The 23,738-nt window shown below is 46.9% G+C and overlaps 1 protein-coding gene across 7 annotated transcripts in view; it reads right to left on the bottom strand.

Annotated features, from left to right (window-relative positions):
• MARK3 (microtubule affinity regulating kinase 3) overlaps positions 1-23,738 on the bottom strand; it is an 82,073-nt gene that overhangs the window by 5,984 nt on the left and 52,351 nt on the right. For 6 of the 7 annotated variants that reach the window (XM_016121427.2, XM_016121428.2, XM_016121429.2 and 3 more), the window contains 9 exons: positions 20,434-20,490; positions 18,112-18,348; positions 17,834-17,953; positions 17,505-17,604; positions 17,088-17,200; positions 16,353-16,506; positions 12,252-12,469; positions 9,552-9,655; positions 2,154-2,411 (listed from right to left, as the gene is read on the bottom strand). In XM_016121427.2, coding sequence (XP_015976913.1) covers positions 2,154-2,411; positions 9,552-9,655; positions 12,252-12,469; positions 16,353-16,506; positions 17,088-17,200; positions 17,505-17,604; positions 17,834-17,953; positions 18,112-18,348; positions 20,434-20,490 — 1,361 coding nt within the window. Of the gene's footprint in view, positions 1-532; positions 2,015-2,153; positions 2,412-9,551; positions 9,656-12,251; positions 12,470-16,352; positions 16,507-17,087; positions 17,201-17,504; positions 17,605-17,833; positions 17,954-18,111; positions 18,349-20,433; positions 20,491-23,738 lie in introns of those variants that run through there. The other variant, XM_036218170.1, reaches the window with a different exon arrangement.

Below are 23,738 nucleotides of genomic sequence, written 5' to 3'. Positions count from 1 at the left end.
CGAACTGGCGACACCTAAGGACAGCAGCAAGGACCACGGACCTGGCTCGCAAACTCGGACGACGAGAAACCCGGGGGTGGGAACTGCCTGGAAAATGGGAAGTGTGGTGACCCCCTAGAATTCTTTTTAACAAGAAACCTCAGTCCCCAATTTCAATTCAAATACACGAAATAAATTTAACCAGCAAACCAGCTGCCTGCGACGCACCTTCACAGTGTTCTGTGGGGGCGCGACGCAGCGGCCTCGGGCCTTTTCTGGCGTCGCGACATGTGCCTCCATCTCCCCGAGCCTGATCTCCAGTTTCTTCTATGAAACCGGGATAGTCGCTCCCCACAGGGCCGACTGCGGAGATTACATGAGCGTCAAGGGGACAATGTGTGGTGTGCACACACGTTTCTATGTGTAAGCCGAGTCTACAGTTCCATAGACATCTGCTCATCTTGGCACACAGCAAGCATTCGATAAATGGTAGCTGATATTTTTATCAATGATAGTATTAAGATGGCGAAAACAAGAGCAAAAAGAAGACAAATAAATTTAAGGATTTTAATGGTGAGCCAATTTTAGACCAAGTGCGAGGTCACAAAGCTGCCCGTGCTGTAACCAGAGCTTAGCCAGACCTGAGGGCTGCACGTCCCCTCTGTGCTTGAGGCTCAAAGGGCAAACGCTCGTTGCTATTTAGCAGGGTTAGGCGGGCAAACAGCCAAGTGAATAATGCCTGGGATACCTGGCCCCATCTTCTACCACCCAAGTTTCAGAGGCAAATTCCATTTCAGTCTAGTCCCTGAAGAAGGAGCTGGGGGATGCAGAGACTTGGGATAGGCCATGGGACGACCTTGGAAGAAGGAATGAATTATTCTAGGGGTGGCCAGACTCTTCCTGGATTGAACCCCCAGGCTGGGTAGGCCCATTTTGCTCTTCTGTCCAGACTGGAATGAGATGTCTCAGCAAAGGGGCTGAGAAGAAGACAGGGCAGCCTGGAACATTCTGGTTGCTCTGCCCTCGAGTCAGAGCTCACAGTTATCAGATGTCCTCCCTAATCTGGCATTCAACTTCCGGACAAGAACGGGTTATCTGGCGAAAGGCAGTTTAATGCGACTCATCTAAGTTTTTTTACATGACTAACCTCAAGTACCGTTGCTGGGAAGTGGTACTTAGCTCACAGGCCAAGTAACGCAGATGGCATGAGACAGGGAGAGGGCTAATGGGTCGGGGGCGCCGAGAAACAGGATGCCACCGGCCGCTGCAGACTCTGAGGCACGCCACCGCTGCGTACAAGTGGGACACAGGAGATAAACACGAGGGTCTGCAGCAGGCAGACGAGTGGGAGGCCGGGGACACACTCGGCCTCAGTGAGGCGTCACTGCAGAGGGTTCCTCTGAGGCCCCGGGCGCTCAGGCTTCCCAGGTGTGGTCCTGCCAAAGGTGCCCCTGACCCCTCGCTTACAGGGCAAAGGGGCTCCCTTTTCTTTTTCTTCTTGCAGCAGCCAATGCTGCTTTCAACACCTCCAGCTAAATTATGGGAACGAAGTTAAAGCGCCCCGAGGGCCCACAGAGACCCAGCGTTCCTGAGGCCCCAGTGACAGCCCACGGGACGCAGGGGAAGCTTTTTATACGCAACCAGGTAGTAGTGTCTTTCGGAGAATACGCCAGGTGTTTTATCGCCACACTACGCCATTTGAGGAAGTTCCCTGGTTCTCGCTATAACTCATGGGGACCGACAGAAGCGAGTCCAAGACTCAGACCCCACGGACACTTAGTGCCCCTGCGGGCGGTGAAACGCGGCGAGAGGGAAAGTGCCTCCCCTCCGCGCGCAGTGACCGCCCCGTCCGCCGTGCCCGCAGTGACCGCTCATGGAGCGCCAGCCCCGCCCACGACCCAGGCTCGGCTCAGCCGCAGCACATCTATGCGGCAGACGGGTGACCCACAGAGCAGTAGTTCAAGAACCACCAGAACCTCCCAAGTGCTGGAGAACTTTCGCAGTTGTGAAGACTCTGAACTCTGTCGTTTCTCTCCTAAAGGTTTTAAAGTATAAAGTTAGATGCAGAAACCAGAAAAACATGAGCTAAAGACAAAATAAAGAGCAGCCAGGTAGTGGCGTCACAGAGAGGACACTTCTTTTGCTCCCGACAACCAGCACCACTTGGCACTTACCTCCTTGTGAGTTTTGAGGTTAATTTACTGAAGAGATTAGTGGAGCCTCGGCTTCGAGTCTGCGACAACGGCGTGGCTTCGTGGGACAGGCTGGGCGAGGCGGGCGGGCCGTTATACGTGGCAGTCCGCCGCTCCCGGGGCTGGCCGTGGAAAGTGCTACGACTGGCAGTGCCCCTTGGGAAGCGGATTCGGTCCGGGGTGGTCGCACTGCTAATACTGTGTGTGGAAGCAACTGGGGTTCTCTGGTCGGGCACGGAGCTGCGAGAGCAGAAACACAGATTCTTACGTCTTCACTCACAACGTCCTGGCTTTGCGGCAAACGCGGCACGTGAAACTTTACAGTCACCATATACCTCTGACATACAGTGGAGCAATTCCGCCTTAATAATCGGGGTTGAAGGGGTGTTTCACAGCGCTTGGGAGGAAAAGGTGAGCTGAGTGGGAAAGGGCATCAGACGGACTGCTACAGACATGTTTTCAAGGACAAGATTAACGCAGGGAAATTCGAGGAGAAAGAAAGGCTAACTCAGCTTTTGCTTCGCTTCCCTCTCAAATTGCTTATGTGCAGAGAACCTGCCAGTACACACGCGACAAAGGCCACGCGGGAGAAACTGGAGCGCAGGCGGCTGGCGGGTTTCGGAAGCACGTGGACGGCGCGAACACTGTACGCAGCCGGGGCAGGGGGGCGGGGGGATCTCTTACCCTCTGCAGTGCGCAAAGGCGTGAAGACGCACACGACAACCGGGACACCACGAGACAGGGTGCAGGTCGCTAGAACCACACACGGGAAGGATGCTTTTCGGACAACTGCAACAAAGTCTCGGACTCCGAAACCCACAGCGTGAAGCCAAGCGGCGGCGCGCACGGCGGCCCCGCAGGGCCGTGCGCTTTCCTCGGCAGCCGCGGAGGTGCTTCCTGCGGCACCCCGGGGTGCCCGGAGGCCGACACACAGGCGGGACGCGGGGCACAAACGGGGGGAGGGCGCGCTGCGTGAGCGAACGGGCCCGGCGGGCTGGGCGGTGGGCTCAGGCAGACGCAGCGGACGAGTGTCAGAAAGAGCGGCCTGCTGCTTAACGCGCATACCGCCCTCCCCAAAGCGTCTCGTTTCCGCCACGCGACAAAACCTTTTACATTCCGGAACAACTGCTAACCTGTTTTCAAATAGTATTTTTTAAAGTTCATTAACTTTAAAGAAAAGGAAACACCTTACCTGTTTGAATATTTGTGTGAGAGGAACAACGTCCTCTGAGAACATATAAAAGAGAGCCCATCCTAAGAGATGTCTCCATCCAAACTGCAGTGAAGTCACTAGGCAGGACACAAGGACACACTGCTCCTGACCTGTTCCCAAAGTGTGGTGACGATTTCAGACGGCCTAGTGATATTCTAGGCACAGTGACTGGCTGTTACTATCAAAGTGACCTACGTTATTCAATAGGGCTGAGAGTCTTCCTACTCCAAGGACATTCACTTCTTTATAAGAAAACAGAATTCCCAAGGGGTCAACGGAGCCCCTTTTTTCAAGGTGGGAAAACTAACGAGAAAATGAACCATTTCTGGAGAAAGAGACGACGGAAGTGGCTCAGGTCTGCAGCTTCCCCTGGCCGAAGCTACGGAACAAAACCACCTCTCTGCTCCTGAACCCAGCTCGGTCACGTCCTTAGCCTGCCCATGCGACACCGTCCTTCCCTTAAGAACAACCAGGACTTAGAATTCCGGCTCTACCTTCTCAGCAGCTTTCTGCAGAAATCTGTTCGAAGCCTGAACTAAGAGACCACGGTGTCTTTCTCTCATGTCCCACGTCCAGAGCAACTGTGACACCTTGTTCGTGCCACCTTCCTGAAGCGCTTCAGCCAGCCTGCCCTCTCCACATCTCCTCCCAGAGCCCCACTGCGGCGCCTCGGCCCTGGCGCAGGCCCGGCCGCCCGCACCTGTCTGCACGGGCCTCCTGGCCTTGCCCGCAGACCTCCTTGTCTGTCCACCGCACAGCTCTGAGCTTCCTGAAATACAGCCCCTCGGCACTCGTAACCTTTCGGAAGCACACTGGGTCTTCAGGATAAAGACCCAACTCTACCCCTGGAACCTGGGTCGCATCCTCAGGCACCCACGGCCACACCATCTCTCCAGGCTTTACCGTCTGCTGTTAAGCTCCTGGAACTCGACACTCTGGCCCTTCTGAAGACATGTGGCCCCTTGGTCACACATCAGGTCAGAGAACTCTTGCAGAAGCCATCTCTGTGCCTGTTACACAGCCCTCTGTTACATAGCATGGGGTCCCCAGTGTCAGCAGAAAGCCTCAGGCGACATGGGTGCTCAGGCAGTGCTCTAACGGAGGAGGGAAGTGCACAACGTGCCTCACTGGAACTGTGACAGCCCTGACACGAGGGAGGAGGGTCTTCGGAAAATCCCTGTATTTTCGAGAATCCTGTCCTCCAACTTGGAAGAGTGGCTCTACCACAGTCACGGAAAAACTGGAAACCAGTGCCTTGTGAAGATACAAGGACACAACTTCCTGGGTGTGCCCCTCAGCACCCACTCTCCCCTTGTGGCCACGCCATCTCAACCCTGCTCTGGCAGGAGCAGGCTCCTGGAGCCTAGGATTCCTGGCGTCACCCCAAGCTTTCCCAGCACGCTGCCCAGTGACAGGGTCAGAGCCAGACCAGCAGGGATGCGAGAGACGCCTCCAGGGCTTCTGTGTGAGCAGAGAGAGGTAAAGTGGCAACCCTGACGCCACTGGGCCTAAGAAGGGACCTGGGACACCTGACTCTCGCGGCTGTTCCTGGCTGTGGGAGTGCACAGGTGCCCTGCTTAATTTCAGTTTGTTGGACTGGCCTTCTGTCACCTGTCACACGGCAAATCCTAATTGATTCAATTATTTGAAGAAACGCTTGGTTGTTCCCACTACATACATATAAATGTACATATACATAAAATTTTGTTTTTAAGAAGGTACAGGCAAATGCAACTCGTATGCTCTATGACCTATTCGGGGCAGAGCAAGGGTCAACACGCTTCATCCCCTGCCAGCTGCTGGCATTCTCTTGTCCAAAACAGGGGCTGGGATCGATGGATACATTAAGAAAAGCAGGGGAAGGAGCTGTTTGGCTTCTTCTCTGAAGAATATAAATGGTCTCAAAGGCTCTGGAAAAGTCAAGGGCTTTTAGTCGGCGTACCGAACAAGAAGGTGCTTGCTCTGTGCCCACGAGGCACGCCGCTCACTGGACAGTGTGGGCAACAAGCTCTACAAAGTGTACAAACACGGCGACTTTGGACAGAACCTCTGCAGCGAAACATGCCTGCCTTAAAGTTGGAAAACTTTCCCAAAAAGGGGTGTAAATTGATATTTTAGTTATAAACTATTAAATTTTTGACATAGTAATCTTACAGGTGACTAAATGAATTATTTCTTTAGGAAGATAATCCACGTTGCACCATGAGTTCCAAAAAGCAGGTAACAAAACAGATGTGTTTTTTTTACTTCTACAGTAGGCCTAGCACCTTGATTTAGGAAACAGTAAACTCCGTAAATGTTTGCTGAATTTCAAGTTTGTACAATCAAACTCACAACAATTCCATTTACAACAGAAAACCCCAACATGACAATGGGCTGCGTGTTCTAAGAACGCATCACGCCGGCTGCTGTGAAAGCTGGACAGCACCCCCCACCCTGAAGTGTTAAAAGTGATGGCTCCGGTCCATCACCGGCCCCTGACAATGTACAGAAACGGGAGCAGCTGCACTACGCTTTCAGTAGCTCTGGGTCTAAGAAGAACCATGTTTTAAACCTTAACTTAATAAAAAATAGCAATGTGTTCCTTAAAATCCAAGTTGTATGAAGTTCCTATCATTCTTCCTGGCTGCTTTGTAGTTATGTCTGATTATCCTTAGAAAACCTTTTGAAAAACTCTAATCCTCTCATGGTTACTAATGAACAGGTATTTTCAATTTGTTTGATAGGCCACCTATCCCACATCGGAACATTCTGATATGAAATATTTGGATGCTGATTCAAAGCGTATCAGTGATTGGGCAAAAAGAGACTTAAAAAGATAATCCAAAAGATACATGTGGTAACTGTGATCAATCTTCTCTGCTCAGTCCTTGTGCCCTGATGCAAGACAAGTGAATAAATGGGTAAAGTAATACAGCCACTTGACAATTAAAAAGATTTACCTGTGATAGCAAATACCTAAAATTTCTTTGAAAAGGTTATGCTGTGCTTTGTTATAATGAATGACATCACACTAATTCTTTGGGGGGGGGGTTATGTCCTCAAATGAATACATTTTAAATAGTCTCCTATAGATACTAAAAGCATGTGAAAAGGCAGGACAGAGTGTCCATGTTATATGGGTTCATTAACAACATTAAGTTGACAGGTGAAGTATAGTCAATAAACTAAGAAAACTGTTCACATTTATATCTGAACAGTTTAGCATCAATAACAAAAGACAGTATCTGCTGAGCGCTATGTCTGTGTTAAGTGGTTTAGGACTATGAACACACCTGACTTTTACAGGATCATACAACTGAAGACGTAATTAACGCCTTCTCACGCCTAGTTTATACTGTGAGTCAATGCTGGTACTGGTCCTTTTTCAGAGACCAATATCTGAAGAAGGCAGAATAATCACATCAGGGGGATCACAGCAGAAAGCAGGCTGGACTCCAGCACGCCTAGTCTCAAACAAGCCTTACTTAGAATACTCCTCATGCCAACGCAACAACTCGCTGCACCTTGCTGCACTGCCCCGACCCCCACACCAATGACTAGCTTTAATGCTCATAAAACAGAAAGATAGTACTAAGAAGAATCAATAAATAACATTAATTTTAAAACAAAAAACTACTTATTAAAAATCAATTATATTGCCTGTGGCAAGAGAAATACATTTGGTGCGGCCTGAAAATATCGTCCCATGTTCGCGATAGAATGTTGAAGACAACTGATGAGCTTGTTTAAGACATGTATAGACTTTGGTTTAAAGTTTCATACAGTTTTTATTAGCCATAATGATTCTTGTGTTGAAATTTTGTAAAAACACATTTATCAGAAAAAAGTCCAACATATTCAAGGCTAAGAATGGAAATGAACGCCCTTCTTTCGGAAGGGAGCACAGATCCGGGCATCCTGTAGCTCGCTAGTAGTTCGGTCAGGGAATAAGCTGTGCACATGGGAGAGGAAAAAGCGACGGCCTGCCGAAGAAGTCCTCTGTGCACAGGGGAGGCTACGTGCATCTAATTTACGACTGAAGCATCTATTTTAAGGGTGAGAAAGTTGTCACATTCAGCGCCTTAATCGAAAGTAAAAAATGTGACCACAGAGTCGGCACTCAAACCTCTGATCATTTTCCACATTACTGAAATCCATTTTCAATTAATTTGTAAGGCAGAAAATGGAAATCCAGATAGTATTAAAGTTATGGGCCCCGTGTTGTGTGGTTTGGCACTGAGGCTCTGTTTCGTTAAAGACAAAGACAACATTCCCAAAAGCAAAGCATAGTGTTTAAACGACTGATACCGACAGAAGCAATGAGGCCCGGGTCAGGATAAAGAGGAGCCGGTCCCAATGCGGACGGTATCTGCCGACAGAACACAGACAGGCAAGGACTCCAAAGGAATGTGAGAAGTCTTACAACGATTTCTGATGAGTGCACTGAGTAACCGTAGGAAAGGGAAATCAGGAGAACATGCACGCGCACAGGCACAGTGGGGCAGATCTTGGTCCTAACCGCCTCTTAAAAAGTCTGACCATACCCGAACTGTACCTTCTAAAGTTCAAAAGGAATCTCGCAGAATAGTTCAACAATTTACAAGAATTTGTAAAAAGGGGAAGGGTCATTAAACAACATTTTCCTCGTTTTATAGACTAAAATCCGTAACATGTTAGAAATGCCTGTTAAATTAAATCTACTGCTATCTTTCATTATATCACTTTGAACTGGAAGAAACTTGATAGATTTGAGAATGTAACTCTAATAAAAGAAAATTTACCAGAGGAGAGTTTAGTTTTAAATGAGTGTATGAATCATTACTTGTAAGCTATCTGGCCCAGGTGCTATACAGGTCATTAACAGCTTTTAATCATGATGAAAAAGATAAAGATAAAACAAGCACATACATAGGAATTAGAAAAGAAAATACTGGAATGTAAATATTCCTAAAACTTCACTAAATAATCAACATAATCTCACATAACAAGCTTTTACCTTCATATCAATTCAAGCTAGAGTAGTCTGCAGAAGAGAAAATGATAAATACTGGACTCTGGTCCTAAGGGTGAAGGAGGAAAGAAGGGCCCTTGCTCAGGCTGTCACGGAACTTAGTGATCGAAACATTCATTTGACTAACGAGAGCTACAGAAAACAGAAACCTTACAATATAGTTTCAGAAAGTAAATGTCAGAAAAAAAGAGAGAACCAATTTTGATGCGAGAATGGGAATGAGACATGACCAAACAACGTTCAAGTTGAGGAGTCACGGAACAGTGACAGATGACGTAAATTCATTTTCTGGATTTCTACTCCAGAACCCTGTCTGTTCACTCTGACTTTCTCTCACCACTCTGGATTTGGTTTATACACAACTCTTGCAGAAGGAAAGCAGGAAACCCCATGCCGGCCTGGGAAATGAGTTCTATGTGGAATATTCCTAAGTGCTCCAGTAATCCAACAACTTCTCTTTTCTCTCTCCCCACAAATTAGGTACCCAGGGTTCCTGGTCCCACTTAATTCCACTTTATCCTACTCTTCTGACTCTACTTGTTTATTATTTTATAACCCCAAGAAAGCTATTTGCACAATACGACTCTCTCCTTAGTGACATGACCTTGTTCGTATTTTAAATCACTCAGCCTATGTATGCTTGCCCCTCCACCAGACTAAGACTGCTGCAGGCTCTGGGATTCCGAGTGCATCTCCCCCAAGGGGTAGATGACGTGACCACTCGTCCGCCGGTCCTCTGGGCGGACTGCTGACGGCTCGCCACCCAACTCTGCGACCCACGTCCTCCAGAAACCTGGCTCTCTGCCACAGGTCCCTAGCCTCCCTCCTTCCACCTCTGTCCAAGTAAGTTACTGATGTGTGCAACACACCCGACTTCCCTGTCCACTAGTCTATGACCAGACCATCAGCTGACACTGGTCTCCTCGGGGAAAGCCCCGTTTAACTTCGCCCCTTCCATCATCACACGCGGCCGCCAGCAGGACCGGCTCTGCATTATGAGAGGAATTTGGAACTTGAGGGTCTGGCTAAAAATTCACCCTTAGATTTAACTTACCATTACAGAATATTTACCAGTATTATTTGAAATTTCATTATAAAAACCAAGAAGTAAATAACGTGCTTCCATTTCTCTGGGGAAAAACAAACTTCCTTGTAAACAGGCAGAATGTCATACCTGTTTTCTCTGCCATTCGGAATTACTGAGTGTCTATCAGCTGTAGCTCTTTCGCTGCAAACATAAGTATTTCGCCGTGTCATTCCACCAGATGCTGTATTACTCTATTGGAAAAAAAAAAAAAAGAGTATTTAGTAAGTACAGTACAATGAAAAAAAAACTCACCTAAATAAACGTAAATATTCGGTCTTTAAACAAACCCACACTAAAATATCAACGGTGCTGGCCAACGGGTCAGCAAAGGCGGTGGAAGCTGCCAGGTTCCCCTCTCTCGGCACTCGGAACGAAGAATGGCTGTGGCTGTGATAATCATGAAGTGATAACTCGTGAATTATTTAAAGTAGAGAGATCCGCTATTTTAAAAGTTAATGCCTTCAAAGTAAAAAATAAAAAGTATTACAACTATAAAGAAAATATACAAATAAAAAAGATGTAAACATAAAACTATTAGGAAAATATGGGTAAATATGCATGGCCCTAAATTTGATAAAAGATTTATAGATGTGCCTCACCATGAAAGTACACAAAACAAAAAAATATTTGATAAACTGAAATTCATTAAAATTAGAAATTTTCTGTATCAAAGGATATTCTCAAGAATGTGAAGAGAGAACCTACAGAAGAAAACATTTTCAAATCATAGATGTGGGAAGAGCTTACTATCCAGACCACATACAGAATCCTTGTAATTCAACCACAAAATGACAAACCACCCAATTTAAAAATGAGCAAAGGACCTGAGTAGGTATGTCCCCAAAAAAGGCACACGCCCAGCCACAAGCACACCACAAGATACTGAACAGCACTAGTCTCTAAGGAAATGTAAATCAAAACCACAACGAGGTACCACTTCACACCCATCTGCACAGCCAAATTAAAAAATGCAAAACAAACAATGGCAAGGATGTGGACAGACAGGGGCTCTCCTGTACGGTGGGAACACAGAATGGGGCGGCCGCTGTGGAAAACTGTTTGGCAGCGCCACCGAAGGTTAAATATAGAATCACCATATGACTCTGCAATTTCATTCCGAGGGAAATGAAAACTGAGTCCACACAGAAGCTGGTACACAAATGTCACAGCAACACTACCCGTGATAACTAAAACAACCTAAACATTCGTCAGTGGAGAAGCGGCCCTGTGGCAAATAACAAGGAATGAAGTACTGGCACTTGCTGCGACTCGGATGAACTCTGGAAACGTGATGCCGAGTGGAAGCAGCCAGTCAAAAAGGCTGTGTACTGTCTGACAGATAAACATCCAGAACGGGCAAACCCACCCGGAGAGAAAGCCCATCAGTGGGTGCCAGGGGCTGGGGAGGCGGACCGGAGAGTGACGACTTTATGGGTGCTGAACAGTGTGGAACCAGAGAGCTGATGGTCGATGCCACTGAATAGTACGTGCCAAAATGGCTAATTATATGTCATGAATTTTACATGAATTTTTAAAAAGCTAATACTTTCAAAATTAGGAAGCAAGGAACAAAGTCACAACCAAGGAATTTTATCAGATAAGAACAATTTCGAAACAAAGAGAAAAGCAGCCATGAACAGACGGTGCATTGCAAAATGCCCAAGGCTGATGGGAGAAAACTCCAACAGCGTTCCTTTTCTCCTTTCTAAATGACCAAGTCTGGGTGACTGATCCTGCTCGAAATATGTTTTCGCAAGGGCAGTGCACAGATGAGTAGAGCTGTGAAGGCAGAGAACAGGTCTTTTCCTTCCCAAGAAACTGTCAACAAAAGCTGGAGGCTGAGTTTAAATTGCAGGGCTCTAAATGATGATCTGATTTTTTAGAGTTAGGAAGCCAAAATAAAAGCCTCTTTACGCAGGTTTACTCTGATAAAGCCCGAGCTCAGAGGATGGAGCAGAAGACGTGGCCCTGGCACGGACAACTCCCAACAGGCAGAGGGACCTCCGCTGGGCTCCTCACGCGAGGGTTTCTTTGGGGTGGAGGGAGGGCTGTGTCACTGTTACCTTTGTAGGGAACAAGGTGGTTACAGAATTCCTAAAATTGTTCATACTCTGCAGAGTCTCACCTTAGGAGGGCTAGGAATACTAATCACTATGTCAAGTCAGAGAGAACACATTTCAATTAACGGAAAAGTTTCTGAAGCTGAATAGAATCTAATTAAACAAACACTGCTTACGGGGGGTATTTTAAAGGTAGGGATTAAAAAGTGGATTCAGGTCAGCAGTGTAATATTAGACAATTACTAACTTTTCTTCATTTTAAAATTTAGCTAATACATACATGGAAAAGCACTTGGCATGGTTTCTGGCACATGATGAGGGTACAAAGTTGTCAACAGAAACCTTTGAAAACGTGGGGTGACAGCACATCCCTGGCTCATGGGCAGTCAGACCACTCAGTGCTCGGTGTGGTCACCTGTCCACACTGTCATCATTTGGTTTCCTTTCTTTCCTGTTAGACCACGAGCTCTTTCCATCGCTCAGCCCAACATGACCTGGAGCGCAGCAAGTGTCTGTGGAATGACCTGAAGGGGCCTGTCCTGGACGGTCTCGTGCCCACTTAGTAGGAGGGGCTCGACGAGAACAGCTTGGACGCGGCAGCTGGTGGCCACACGGTGGCCTAGTGGGGGAGTTATTCTGGCCGACAAGAACGCAGGAGCAAAAAAAAATGTCGAGAGCGCCACCACCCCGCAACCCCAGGGACGCACTGGAGTGCGAGGTCACTTACGCTCGGGACAGTGGAGCTCTTCTCGCGTTCGGGAATGCCCGCCTTGTTGGGATTGCTCGCGTTCCCAAGCATGGGGCTGGCTGGAGCAATTCCCTTCCCTCCAACGGCGCTGCCGCCGGCCTTGCGGGCGGGGATGCCGTCTTCCTTGAGGTCGCCATCTGCGGTGCTGGTCTGACTCCTTTTCGGATACGCCACGACCGAAGGAACAGCTGGCCCAGCTGAAACACAGAGTTCCCTTTTTAAAGGTCACAATACACTTCACATTTTATTGCGAAAGTAAACATTTTTAAGATGACCTGAGACTGCTCTTTATCTAAGGAAATGTAAGACAGTAAAACCCTCTAAGAGGTTTCCCATCTGTGTGTGATTTCCCTACGTAATAAATTCGATTTTGAAATTTCACTCGTTAGTCTCTAACTTTCTACCTAAGGATCTTAGAAGTTATTAGTAATGAGCCTGTACAGCTGTCCCTCAGGGACAGAAACTGTGTGGAGAACTAACCCAACCAACTTGACGCGCACACACCATGCAGAACGAACTGCTTCCCCTGGTCCATCCAAGTGAATCACAACTTTTTTTGTGCAAGAGATGCCTTGGCCTTCTGGAACAGAACAGTACAAATTTATGGGCCATGTCTTTAGCAGTTTTATCTTGGATCTTTTTTAAAGCACCCAGTCTTCTAGGGAAACAGGACTCTTGAGTAGGCAGCTGGTACAAGGTGGTATAAGCAGAGGAAGCACGTTCCTCAGATAAGCAACAGGGACAGAGTGGGCAAAGGTCTCTGGTCACAGCCCACCTAGATAGGAGACCCTGGGAGGACAATCAACTTGGGTCCTATGACACACCACCCGCAGACTCTGACAGCAGCGCAAGAGACTCAGGGCTCAAAGAATGCTAGAAAAGAATAAGAGAACTCGCGACTTCATTATATACGATGTCCAGTGGTGATGGACCACGTGCTCACTGTCTGTTCTTCAGTAAAGAGACTGTATTTTAGGTCTATTAAAAAAAATGGTGGGGTGGAGCGCAGAAAAGCTGCTTCTTGGATAAAAATCTAAACAGTATTATCTCCACGGAACTGAATTAAAAGTAAACGAGGCTTTGGTTTTATTTACGGGAGAACTAAGCTCTCAGTGTGGCCATAAAACGAAGACTCAACCAAGTGCGGGGTGATATTACCCTGAACACTCATCTTTCTTCTCAACAGCCTGAGGCAGCCAATGACATCCTGAACTTTCAGTGTCACTGTTGATTTGCTCTGAAACTTTTATTTCTATTTACAAAAGACAAAGTTTTTTAAAATTTGAGACTGTGAGTGGAAACGGACACGGGAGCACCCCTTGACCTCACACGCCCCGTGGCCCAGTCTCCCGTGTCGCCTGTGTCTGTGTGCTGAGCGCCGCACACCGTGAGCACAGGTGCAGGTTCATGTGCCTGCCACCAATGGAGATACAGAGCCGCTCCACCGCCAGGACCTCGTGGGCCACCCCTTCACAGCCACAGCCACAGCCACCTCTTGTCCACCCCACCGCCGCCCTGAACCCTCGCACCCGCTAATCCTTTCTCCACCTCTGCAATTCTGCTAGTTCAAGGACGTCACACGAATGGAATCAACTCTGTCACCTTCTGAGGCTTTTTCCCCACTCAGCATAATTCCCTTGAGAGTCATCTGTGTTGTCATGTGTATCAGTAGCTGGTTCCTTTTCATTGCTGAGCAGTGTCCGCAGGGAGGCTGTATCACAAAATCGTGATTTTTATGTCATCGATTTTGTCAAATCTTTTCTTTCGTGGCTTTCAGTGTTTGGGCCATCATTAGAAAAGCCTTTTCTAGTCCAAGTTATAAATTATCTCATGTTTTCTTTTACTATTTCTGTGGCTTTATTTTTTATATTTACAGCTTCCTTCCAACTGGAATCTGCCTTTGTATGAGATGTGAAAAATGGATGCAAATTAATTTTTTCCCCATAACTACCAAACTGTCCCAGTCCCATTTATTAATAAATGAGCGATTCTTGTTTAAGAAAAACAAAACAAAGAACCCCTCGAAAATGTGATAAAGATCACTCATGCTAGCAAACCAAATATATACACACGGGTCCCACATTAAGAACCACAGATGAAGTGTGATTTTTGCAGAGGCCGGTACATATAAATCATTAGTCTGTGAAGAAAGGGAGTGAGGAGAGAGAGGAGGAGAAGTGGAAGGACAAGCTAGACGCTGCTCAGGCTATCGGCTCATCTGCCTTCACTTGGTATTGTCAAGCGGATGCGCTTTACCAGACGCTGTTTTTGGAACCTATCCCATTTTCAGCACTTAAAGGAACCGTGCCAGAGGCATAATCAAATCCTTCCTTTGCTGACCACTGTATCTTCTTCCCCACGAAGAACAAAAAAAAGTGGAAATGGGTCACTAACTTCCAATATACATGGATTTCTGGAAATATTCTTTTGTGAGCTTCTTTTGAATATTAGAGGCTCCAAAAAGGAAGGATGATTATAAAAAGAGATCTGTTTCCTGAAGCCTAGAATACTGGAAGGCCAGTGGGTGGACAGAGTCACGGGACCAGGGACCAAGGACCAGGAGTCCTGGGTTCTGTGCCAGGTGTTCCCGCGTCTCTGTAACCTCAGGAGACTCTGAGCTCTCTTGGCCGATTTCCTTACTGATAAAATGGGCTTTTGGTGAGTGTATGACAGCATGTCTAAAGCTCTTTTAACTCTCAAATTTTCTGAGCTGTAGAAAAAAGGCATTACTGATCCAGATGGAATCTATGGAGTTACGACAAAATTAATTGATTAAGATAGTCATTAGAGATGTGAGAAAACGCCAATACCAGCTTTCCTCCAGGATTTAGGAATCGCTCCCTTTAAATTGATGGTTTAGACCAATGTGTGGGCATTCTCCCAACTGCCCTGCAGTCCACAAGCACTGAAAACCCTCCTGTTACCAACTAACACGAATGCAAAAGAGGACAGAGACCCAGGTCAACACCCAGTCTAGAGGCAAAAGCACAAGTCCCGGTGCCGGGACGGGTCTGGGGTCAGTCACACCTCGAACAGCAGACATGTAGGTGGTTTACGGGCAGCACCAGCACCATGTGCTGCTTCAGCAGAAAGAGACACGGAAACCGAGCAGAGCGCTGTCACTGCCGGCACAAACCAAAGCCGGGCGTGCGAGAATGCCCGTGCAGGCTGGCGCCGGCCCTGCGGGCCGGGGAGCGGAGGCGGCTGCGTCCGGAGGGGCGATGAGCTGGCCAGGTGGTAAACGGAGGGTCCACATGAGGGTGTTTTCAAAAGTGAAGACCAGCTCACAGAGATCTGTTTCCTGAACCCTGCACACTGGAATCAAAGGGAAAATCTACGGCGTGGACACTCAGTCACAGGTGACTAAGTGCACACGCCAGTCTCTGGATTCCAACGCTCGGACTGCGCCGAAGGCAGAAACACGGGCAGGTTTGGCAGGCGTACCTTTCCGGGTCCTAGTCCTCATAAACATTCACTTTCATGGTAAAAATGTTAAGAGTGACAGTGTTTAGACACACACCTACCAGAGTGGGGTTGAGAATGATGCAGGTCAAACCGACATTTAAACCAGGTAAGGAAAAACTGGGTACTGCGTGTTCTTCGGGGCCGCGCTGTTCAGCGTGGCAGCGAATGGCCACACGCGGCTGTGTAAGCTTAACTTAACAATACTGCGAATGGTTCCCGCAGCTCAAGCGCTTGGCAGCCACGCGTGGCTCGCGGCTGCCCTGCTGAAGGGCAGAGACACAGAACGTTTTCAGCACTGCAGGACGTTCTACTAGACACTGCTGCTCTAGAAAGCAAGCCCAAAGCAGCGACGAGAAGGGGATGAACGGAACAAGAGCGTGAAGAAGTGGGTCTCAGGGGGCTGGCTGGTAAGCTTTCACCCAGCTAGGCCTCACCTGGCAAAAGCCGCACCAAGGAGAGCCGGCCCTGAGAGAACCAGGTCAGCACCTGCCGGACGGCTGAAATGCCAAGAAGGGAAAGCAAGCCCGCCGCAGCCCAACAGGCCCCAAGCAGCGCCAGCGGCCTCTCATGCGGGGGTGACACCGAGAGAACATACTGGAATGGCCTCAAACTTACCATGGTCGCTGTACCGCCTCTGCTTCTGGCTTGAAGAAACACTTCTCTGCACTTTGTGGTGAGGAGACTGGCCAGTACTGTTGTTGAGGTCGCTGCTTGGCCTAACCTTAGCGAGTGAAAGATTGCTGCTAGAACTGGAGTCGCTAGCATCCAGCTAAGAAAATGAGAAGAACAGAGCAAACCACAACATGAACCCAAATGGTTTATTAGGAAACTAAACTCTCATTACACAAACCTCTCATAAACAGCCTATTTAGGGACAAGAAGAATCACAGTGTACGAAAATGATACCCCCCGCCCCCCGCCAAAAAAACCCACACATACACAAAAATGATAACCCTAATTTCAGGCAAAGTGCTTTTTCCTGACTGCTTGAAAAACTCACGAAAGGATACAAATTTATGACTTTCTTTCTAGCCTTTGTCAAATAATTTAAAATGTTCTATTTACTTCAGCTGATACTTTATATCATTGCTAAACTATTAGTGGCTGTAAGTTATCTTCTGAAAGCCAAGTGTGTGACAATATCCACCATTGAGGTTTTTATTTGAAGTTAAAATAGTAGCTCATAATGGTCCTAAGAGTTAAACTTGTCATTTGTGGGTAAATTAAAAAATGATATACCAAATGTTACACGTATTAAAAAATATATAAAATAAGAGTTTATATAAACTGATAATTTACAGACAAGACATTTTTAGTTGTCTTCTCTAATTATTCTCTAATTACTCTTACCTCTGAAGATTTTCTCCCCAACAACAAGTATGTAGCTGTGATTTCATCGTATTTCATTTTACTAAGAGATTCCTGAATTTCTTCTTGTGAATATCCCATTCCCACCATAATATCTAAAAGAAGGAAATATAGTTTATATGATTTGTTTGGGTAAGAAATCATTGTTATAGGGTAAAACAATTTCCTTTATTTGACCCAAAAGATCACAAGTTTTCTAACATACATGGGTAGCTGGCTTATTTCTGAGTTACTCAGTGCTATTATAGGAAACTGCAGATAAGTCCCTAAACACAACAGAACAGAGGCTGATTCCTATAACTTAGGCTTAACTTCCCATTATTTCCATTTTAGGCATATTTGAGTCGAAACAGAAACATGCTACCTGTACACACACAAGCATGCAGGCAGAGCAAGTACCTATTCTTTTCTGGTCGGAGATGTCCAGCTCTGGTTCAACGAATGGCTTCAGTTCATCTTCCTCATGCCCGGCATTAATCCACCTGTCTTTCATGATTTGCTGAAAGGTGAACAACTCATTAGTAGCAGAAAATAAAATGCTCTGATAATCACAATGTTTAGAACTTACTTTCAAATTTCATCGATTATTGTTCAAAAAATGTTTTTCTGTCTTAATTCCTGCTTTAAAAGCTTCACGATAGTTTTTGATGTCATATAAGCCAAGCAAAGTTTTAGACATACTTGAAAAACTCTCTAAAATGGTCACTTATCTCCACTTATGAGATTACCTCTAGCGTGCCTCGTTTGATTGGATTTAGCACCAGGAAACGTTTGAGAAGGTTTTCACAGTCTGTGGACATGTAGAAGGGGATCCTGTATTTCCCTCTTAATACTCTCTCTCTCAGTTCCTTTGGGGAGGAAGAAAGAAAGAAAACTAGTAAGTCAGCTCTGCAGTGAGAAAAGAAGCCCCGGAGGGCATACTGATCCAACATTAAAATACCAACGCTCATCCTTTTAGAAACCCTTTTAGCTTTCTAAAGAACTTGGATGCCACTGTTTCTTTTACCTTAAGGTTCTGTCCATCAAAGGGGAGTGACCCGCTGACTAGAGTGTACAGAATGACGCCGAGGCTCCACACGTCCACTTCCGGCCCGTCATATTTCTTGCCCTGGAAGAGCTCTGGGGCCGCATATGGGGGACTGCCACAAAATGTGTCCAGTTTACTGCCAACAGTAAATTCATTGCTAAAACCAAAGTCAGCTATTTTAATGTTCATATCAGCATCTAACAATAGATTTTCAGCCTAGAGGGAAAACATCAAGACAAAAATGAAATTTAACCAAAATTAATTATAATAATTAACCGAAATTAATTAATTATAACTATGATAAAATTAAGCATTTCATAAGTTTTTTTGTAATGATATAAAGTTAATCCATCCTAATAAATAAAACGAGAAAGCATTCTTTCCAGAAAAGGATGGAGCTAAATCAGAATTGCTAATTTTTAACATTAACATCCAATAACGGACACAAAGTATAGATTAGTTCTACCAATAATTTAAACAATAAATGCCCCATGATTAAAAAAACTTTTAAACAGCTTTTTAAATTAAGAATAAGAAGGAGCTTTAAAAAAAATGAATACTTGCTTTAGGTGGACAGACATATTTCGTAAAACTGCTAACTGTGAAGTGGCTGTTGCTGGGGAGGGAGACTCCTAAACCTCATTCCAGATACAGATCACGACCACGTTTATTCACTTCGACAAATATACAGCACGTGGCAACCCCATGCCAGGCGTACGTCAGTGCCGGGACATACCACACAATGATGAACAAGACTGACAGGGTCTTGCCCGCAGGAAGCTCGTGGTTGAGAAGGTGAGAGGCAGAAAAACGGGCAGCTGTGCTCTGTGACGCAAGTGCTGTGACAGGAGGGGCGGGGCTGACGAAGGTTTCCAAGAGGGGGTGAACTCAAAAGCTGCGGCCTCAAGGTTGAGTTGCTAGCACTGGGTGTGTTGGTGAGAGATGCTTCAGACAGAACAGTCTGAAAACCCAGAAGGTGACAGGGGACCTTTTTTGCTCAAGACGCTGAAAGACTGTGTAGGAAAGACACAGCAGAGAGATGGCTGGGGACGCAGCCACGGCAGAAGCACAAAGGGTCAGCAGAGTAACTTGGAGCCAGGAAGCTGAGGTGTCCGACCGAAGGGCAATGGGAAGCCGCTGAAGGGTGGGTTGTTCAAGCAGGGGACCGACCGTGTCTGTGTTTGGAAAAGGCCATTCTGCTCGTGGTGTGGAAAACATGGGCGGAAGAGGCAACCTGGGAGGAGGAAAGGCAGGCGAGAAGCTGGTGTTCGAGGCACTGGTGGTGTGAGCCAAGACAGCGTGTGACGTGGACAGAAGTGAGCATGGTCCAGAGGTAAGTCCCAAAGGACCTGGGGACCGAGTGCATGGCGGAGCAGAGGAGAGCGAGGCGCCTGAGGGACATCAGTCGCCAGGATGAGAAATGAATGCTCAAGTTCAGGAAGGAACGCTGCTGACCCCAGGGTGCCTGAGGGGTGCTTAGAGAAAGGTGTCCTTTCGCCAGCGGGAACGAGAAGACAGCTCTGGCTGCAGGGAAGGAAGGCTGTGGAGTGGGTGGGTGCGCAGAGGAACCAGCAGGTCGATGACAATTACATGAGGAGAGAGAGGTGAGCGCCAAGTTCGACAGGATCCAGAAATCGAGATCGTGTTTAGAGAAACACGGCTGTGAAGGTGAAGAGGAGAAAAGGGCGAATGTGGAAGGGGAGTGGGGCGGGGTCTCCGGTGAAAGCACGCTTTTATAAATGCTGCTGGCGAGACCCAGCTGAAGGTGAGTGAAGAGACGGGCGACAGGAGGCGCCAGTCAGCATGGCGGCCCCCGGAAGGGGACAGGACCCAGAGCGGAAGGGGCCGGGGGCGCCTAGCTGCCCTGTAACAGGAGGAAAGCTCTGAGGGGTGAAGGTGGGTGCAGGTGCAGCTGTGCCAGCTTTGTCCTGGCATTTTATCTTCTCTGTCAAACAGGAAACCTCCTGTGCCTAGAGGGAGGGCAGCGGTGGAGGGGAAGAGCACAGAATGCTGACCAGGTGAGAACGTGCATTTCTGAGGCTCCCGGCTGTTTGCTGGTGTGATGAGTTTTCTCCAGAGACCAACTATGAACTGCTTTAACTGAAATGTAAAATACTTTTAATAAACCTCATTTTCCTTTATCTTTAATGCTCTTGACTAGAATTTGATTAAAAAGATTCAACTGTCACAGGAGTTATCTTGGCTCACTTAGTAACACGGTCTAATCTACGCCTCACTTGTGCTGGTGCCGGGAAACTGAGCGCACCCCGAGCACGCACCAGCGAGGGCGCGGGGACTCACCTTGAGGTCTCTGTGAACGATCCGCTTCTGGTGGCAGTACTGGACCGCAGACACGATCTGGGAAGGAGAGACGCAACGTTAAAGGCCATCCCTGGGGCGGACGCAGAACTGAGATGAATATCCATTACTGCTCACACGTGCCAAACGCTCAGCGAGCACTCAGGCGAGCACGCTGTGGATCTTTAAATCTTTTCTTCTGCTCTGATTCTCGATTTGGAGAAGCTCAGGGGTGAGGGCAAAAAGAGATGGGTGGGGGTATTCTTCCTGTTCTCTGCAGGTTAATTGGAAAGTCTCTTCGGGGGCCCTACCCTCGACACCCCATTATTTGTGAGCGTGGTGCCAGGGCCTAACAAACCACCTGATCTGGAGGCCCCTGGCTGCCCCTGGGACCAGGATCGGATGGATGGCTCTGCTGCAAGCTCTCTATGTCCACGTGGCCAACTCAGACCCAGACTGGCAGTTATGGACTGCCCGGGGCCAGGTGCTACCCCAGGCTGCTTCTCCTGCCAATCCCTTTCCTTCCCAGACGGTCTGCTCCCTACAGTGCTCGCTTCCTTGTAGCTGCTGTGGGTTCAAGGACAGCAACCGTTACTTCACCTCCCTGAAGATCAGCTTCCTCTTCCTGAAAACGAAAGTGTGAGTGCTGCGCGGTACTCCATCGGTCGGGTCCCGCCCACTCTCAGCAAGTGGCATGCTTTCGGTCACCTTCTCACTGGCTCTGCGGCCAGCACTGCTAAACCACTGTTCTGCTCAATCTTCACACTTACTAGTAATCTTTCAAGTCTCCTTAAATTTTAGAAATTGTAGAAAAGTTTATGCAGGTAACATCTGTTATTTTTGGTCTATTTGCTTCTAGTCCTTTCTTTGGTACTGTGCACGTATGTTTACATCCATGATTATATATACACAAAACTAAGGTTATAATGAAAATACTGCCTATTTCTCCAAATCATCCATTTTTAATTGTAGGCCACACGCACTAACCTGCACTAGACCTAAAAACTCGGGCTGTGTCCCTCTCACTGTCCCTCTCACTGTCCTCGTCTCTCTTGGGCTCTCTCACGCTCTCCCTCTGAAAGGAGAACACTGTGGAGTGTAACCCCTTTCCTAATAAACATTCCTTCTGGTTCTAACAAAAAGAAAACAAACAAACAAACAAAACTCTGGGACTGTTCTATACATTGATATTTTGGTTCAGCACAAGCAGCACAGAGAAGCATGGCTGGGGTTAGGGTGGGATGATGCCAAAATCAGGGCTTCGCTAAGCGACTTCATCGGACCTACTCATAATAACCCAAAGGTATGAAAATCTTGATGCCAAAATACGGGTTTGAGAGCATCTGCTACTTGGGAAATGCTGTTCCTATTCTGTCAGCATGAAAACTGGAAACATGAAATAGCTCTGTTTTCCCAAAACAAAGAGGTTTATTGCCCAAGACATTGGTAACTTTTATCTTCTGCCTGATCCAATTGTCCCTCTCCCCCCACTCCCCCCAATGGAGAATTTTCTCAGAGGTATTTTCAAATTCTGCTTTTGAATCGGAGTTGACAATTTCCTATGTCTTCTCAAAGAGATCCAAGAATTCCTCTTCTACCTCCAAACAGCTCAAAGCTGACGTAATGGCACCAAAACCTGAAAACACTTAACTTTACATTATTGCTTTTTTTTGCGTTCTGCTTTTAAGACAGAAGCAGTTCTTTCTACAGAAGGCCGGGAAGCTGCCGTTCCCAGGTTCGAATATGAACGGAAGTCGACCCATCCCCAGTCACACGGCAGGACGGAGGTAGCAGCAGGGCCGGCGCCCCAGGACCGAGGTGAGGAAAGAAGACGGAGGCGGGACTCTGTTCTCTTTCTTCGAAAAGAACGAGAGCTCAGCCAAAAAATGAAAATAGCATAAGCAGTAACTAGGACGGGAATCGTGAAGGAAGCGGGAGGTGAAGCCATCTGCTGATGAATATGGAAAGACGGGCCGATTTCTGACAGAAAGCAGCTTGTGCATAGTGTACTCTGTACGTGGCACGCCTTCCGCTTTGTTGTAAATAGGAAAACTTTATTTAGGCCAAGTAAGGACAACTTATACTTTTGGAAAGCATAGCAATTAGGAACAGATAAAAGCAAAGACACCGATACCACACTTGGCCCTTTTGGGTCTAAATGAACTGTCCTCAGGACACGTTGCGGCCAGGAGAAAGGGTTACGTCAGCTGCAAGCGCTGTAAATCAGGCCGTTAAATGCAGAAGCACAAGCGACCTCTCCTGGACCAGTTGAGGTTACTCAAATGAAGGCTTCAGGATTCCTGCAGGAAATTTATGACAAAAATCTGAGTACCTGCCTCAAGATCTAGGTTAGAAAAGCCCGAGTCCCTCCGACAAGCGGGACCCCAGAGGGTGGGTGGAGGTGGACGGAGAGCGGCCTTGCGGCCGTAAGTGCTAATGCCTCCCGGGGCAGGGTCCGGGCTCACGGCTGCTGGCTGGCATCAGGCTTCTCCCCAGCAATAAAACACATTCACAGTAATGTCTGCAAGTCAGACGGGTTTACCTGAGCTGGAAGGAATTTTAAGTTTTATGAGGCAAAAAGAAATCTTAGTTTTTAGGTGGCTGATTTATAAAAATTAAGAGTACAGTTATGAAAAGGGTCAAAAAGACTCATTTTGTAATAAAGAAAATTTGAGTTTCCTGCCATGACCACAGAATAAAACGATAATGGAACTAAAATGAACTTCAGAATTCACTGAGTATCACTTCTTTTCATAGCTAGAAAAACTGAAGATCAGAAGTTAAATAAGATCCAAAGTTAGTTTCAACTTTGATATTTAATAGGTTTTAATTCAAAGTGCCATTAGTATTTTTACAGAATTAAATTTAAAAGTAGCGCAAGTTAGGTAACTTGTAAATGCGTCCTTAATTATAAACATTAAACAAATCAAGAAAGGAAAATGTTAAGAGAAATCTTGAAAATCAGCTAAAACTGCCTTTCCAAATATTGTGAAACCTTTAAGATTCCTGTCTATAACTCTACCTTGACAGCCTTACAAGTAAATAAAACAAAAATTTTAAAGTTTTGAGACAAATGAGGCTGTACTGCCATTTAAACGAAGAGCTTGTAACTACGGGAGAACAGAGTTAATCTGAAAGTAATCAAGTACCCGCTCCTCCCTGTCATCTAAATCAGGGCTGGGCAAACGATGGAGCGCAGTGAGAGCCGGCCCACCGCTTGTTCCTGTGAAGTGTTACTGGAACGCAACAGTGTGAGCACATTCACTTCCATGCTGTCTACAGCTGCTTCTATACAACAGCAGAGTTCA

The sequence above is a fragment of the Rousettus aegyptiacus genome, unplaced genomic scaffold, assembly GCF_014176215.1.
Source record: "Rousettus aegyptiacus isolate mRouAeg1 unplaced genomic scaffold, mRouAeg1.p scaffold_m13_p_3, whole genome shotgun sequence".
Taxonomy (NCBI): Eukaryota; Metazoa; Chordata; class Mammalia; order Chiroptera; family Pteropodidae; genus Rousettus; species Rousettus aegyptiacus.
Note: the sequence above shows the minus strand (reverse complement) of the source record. Positions and strands in the feature narration are given on the sequence as shown.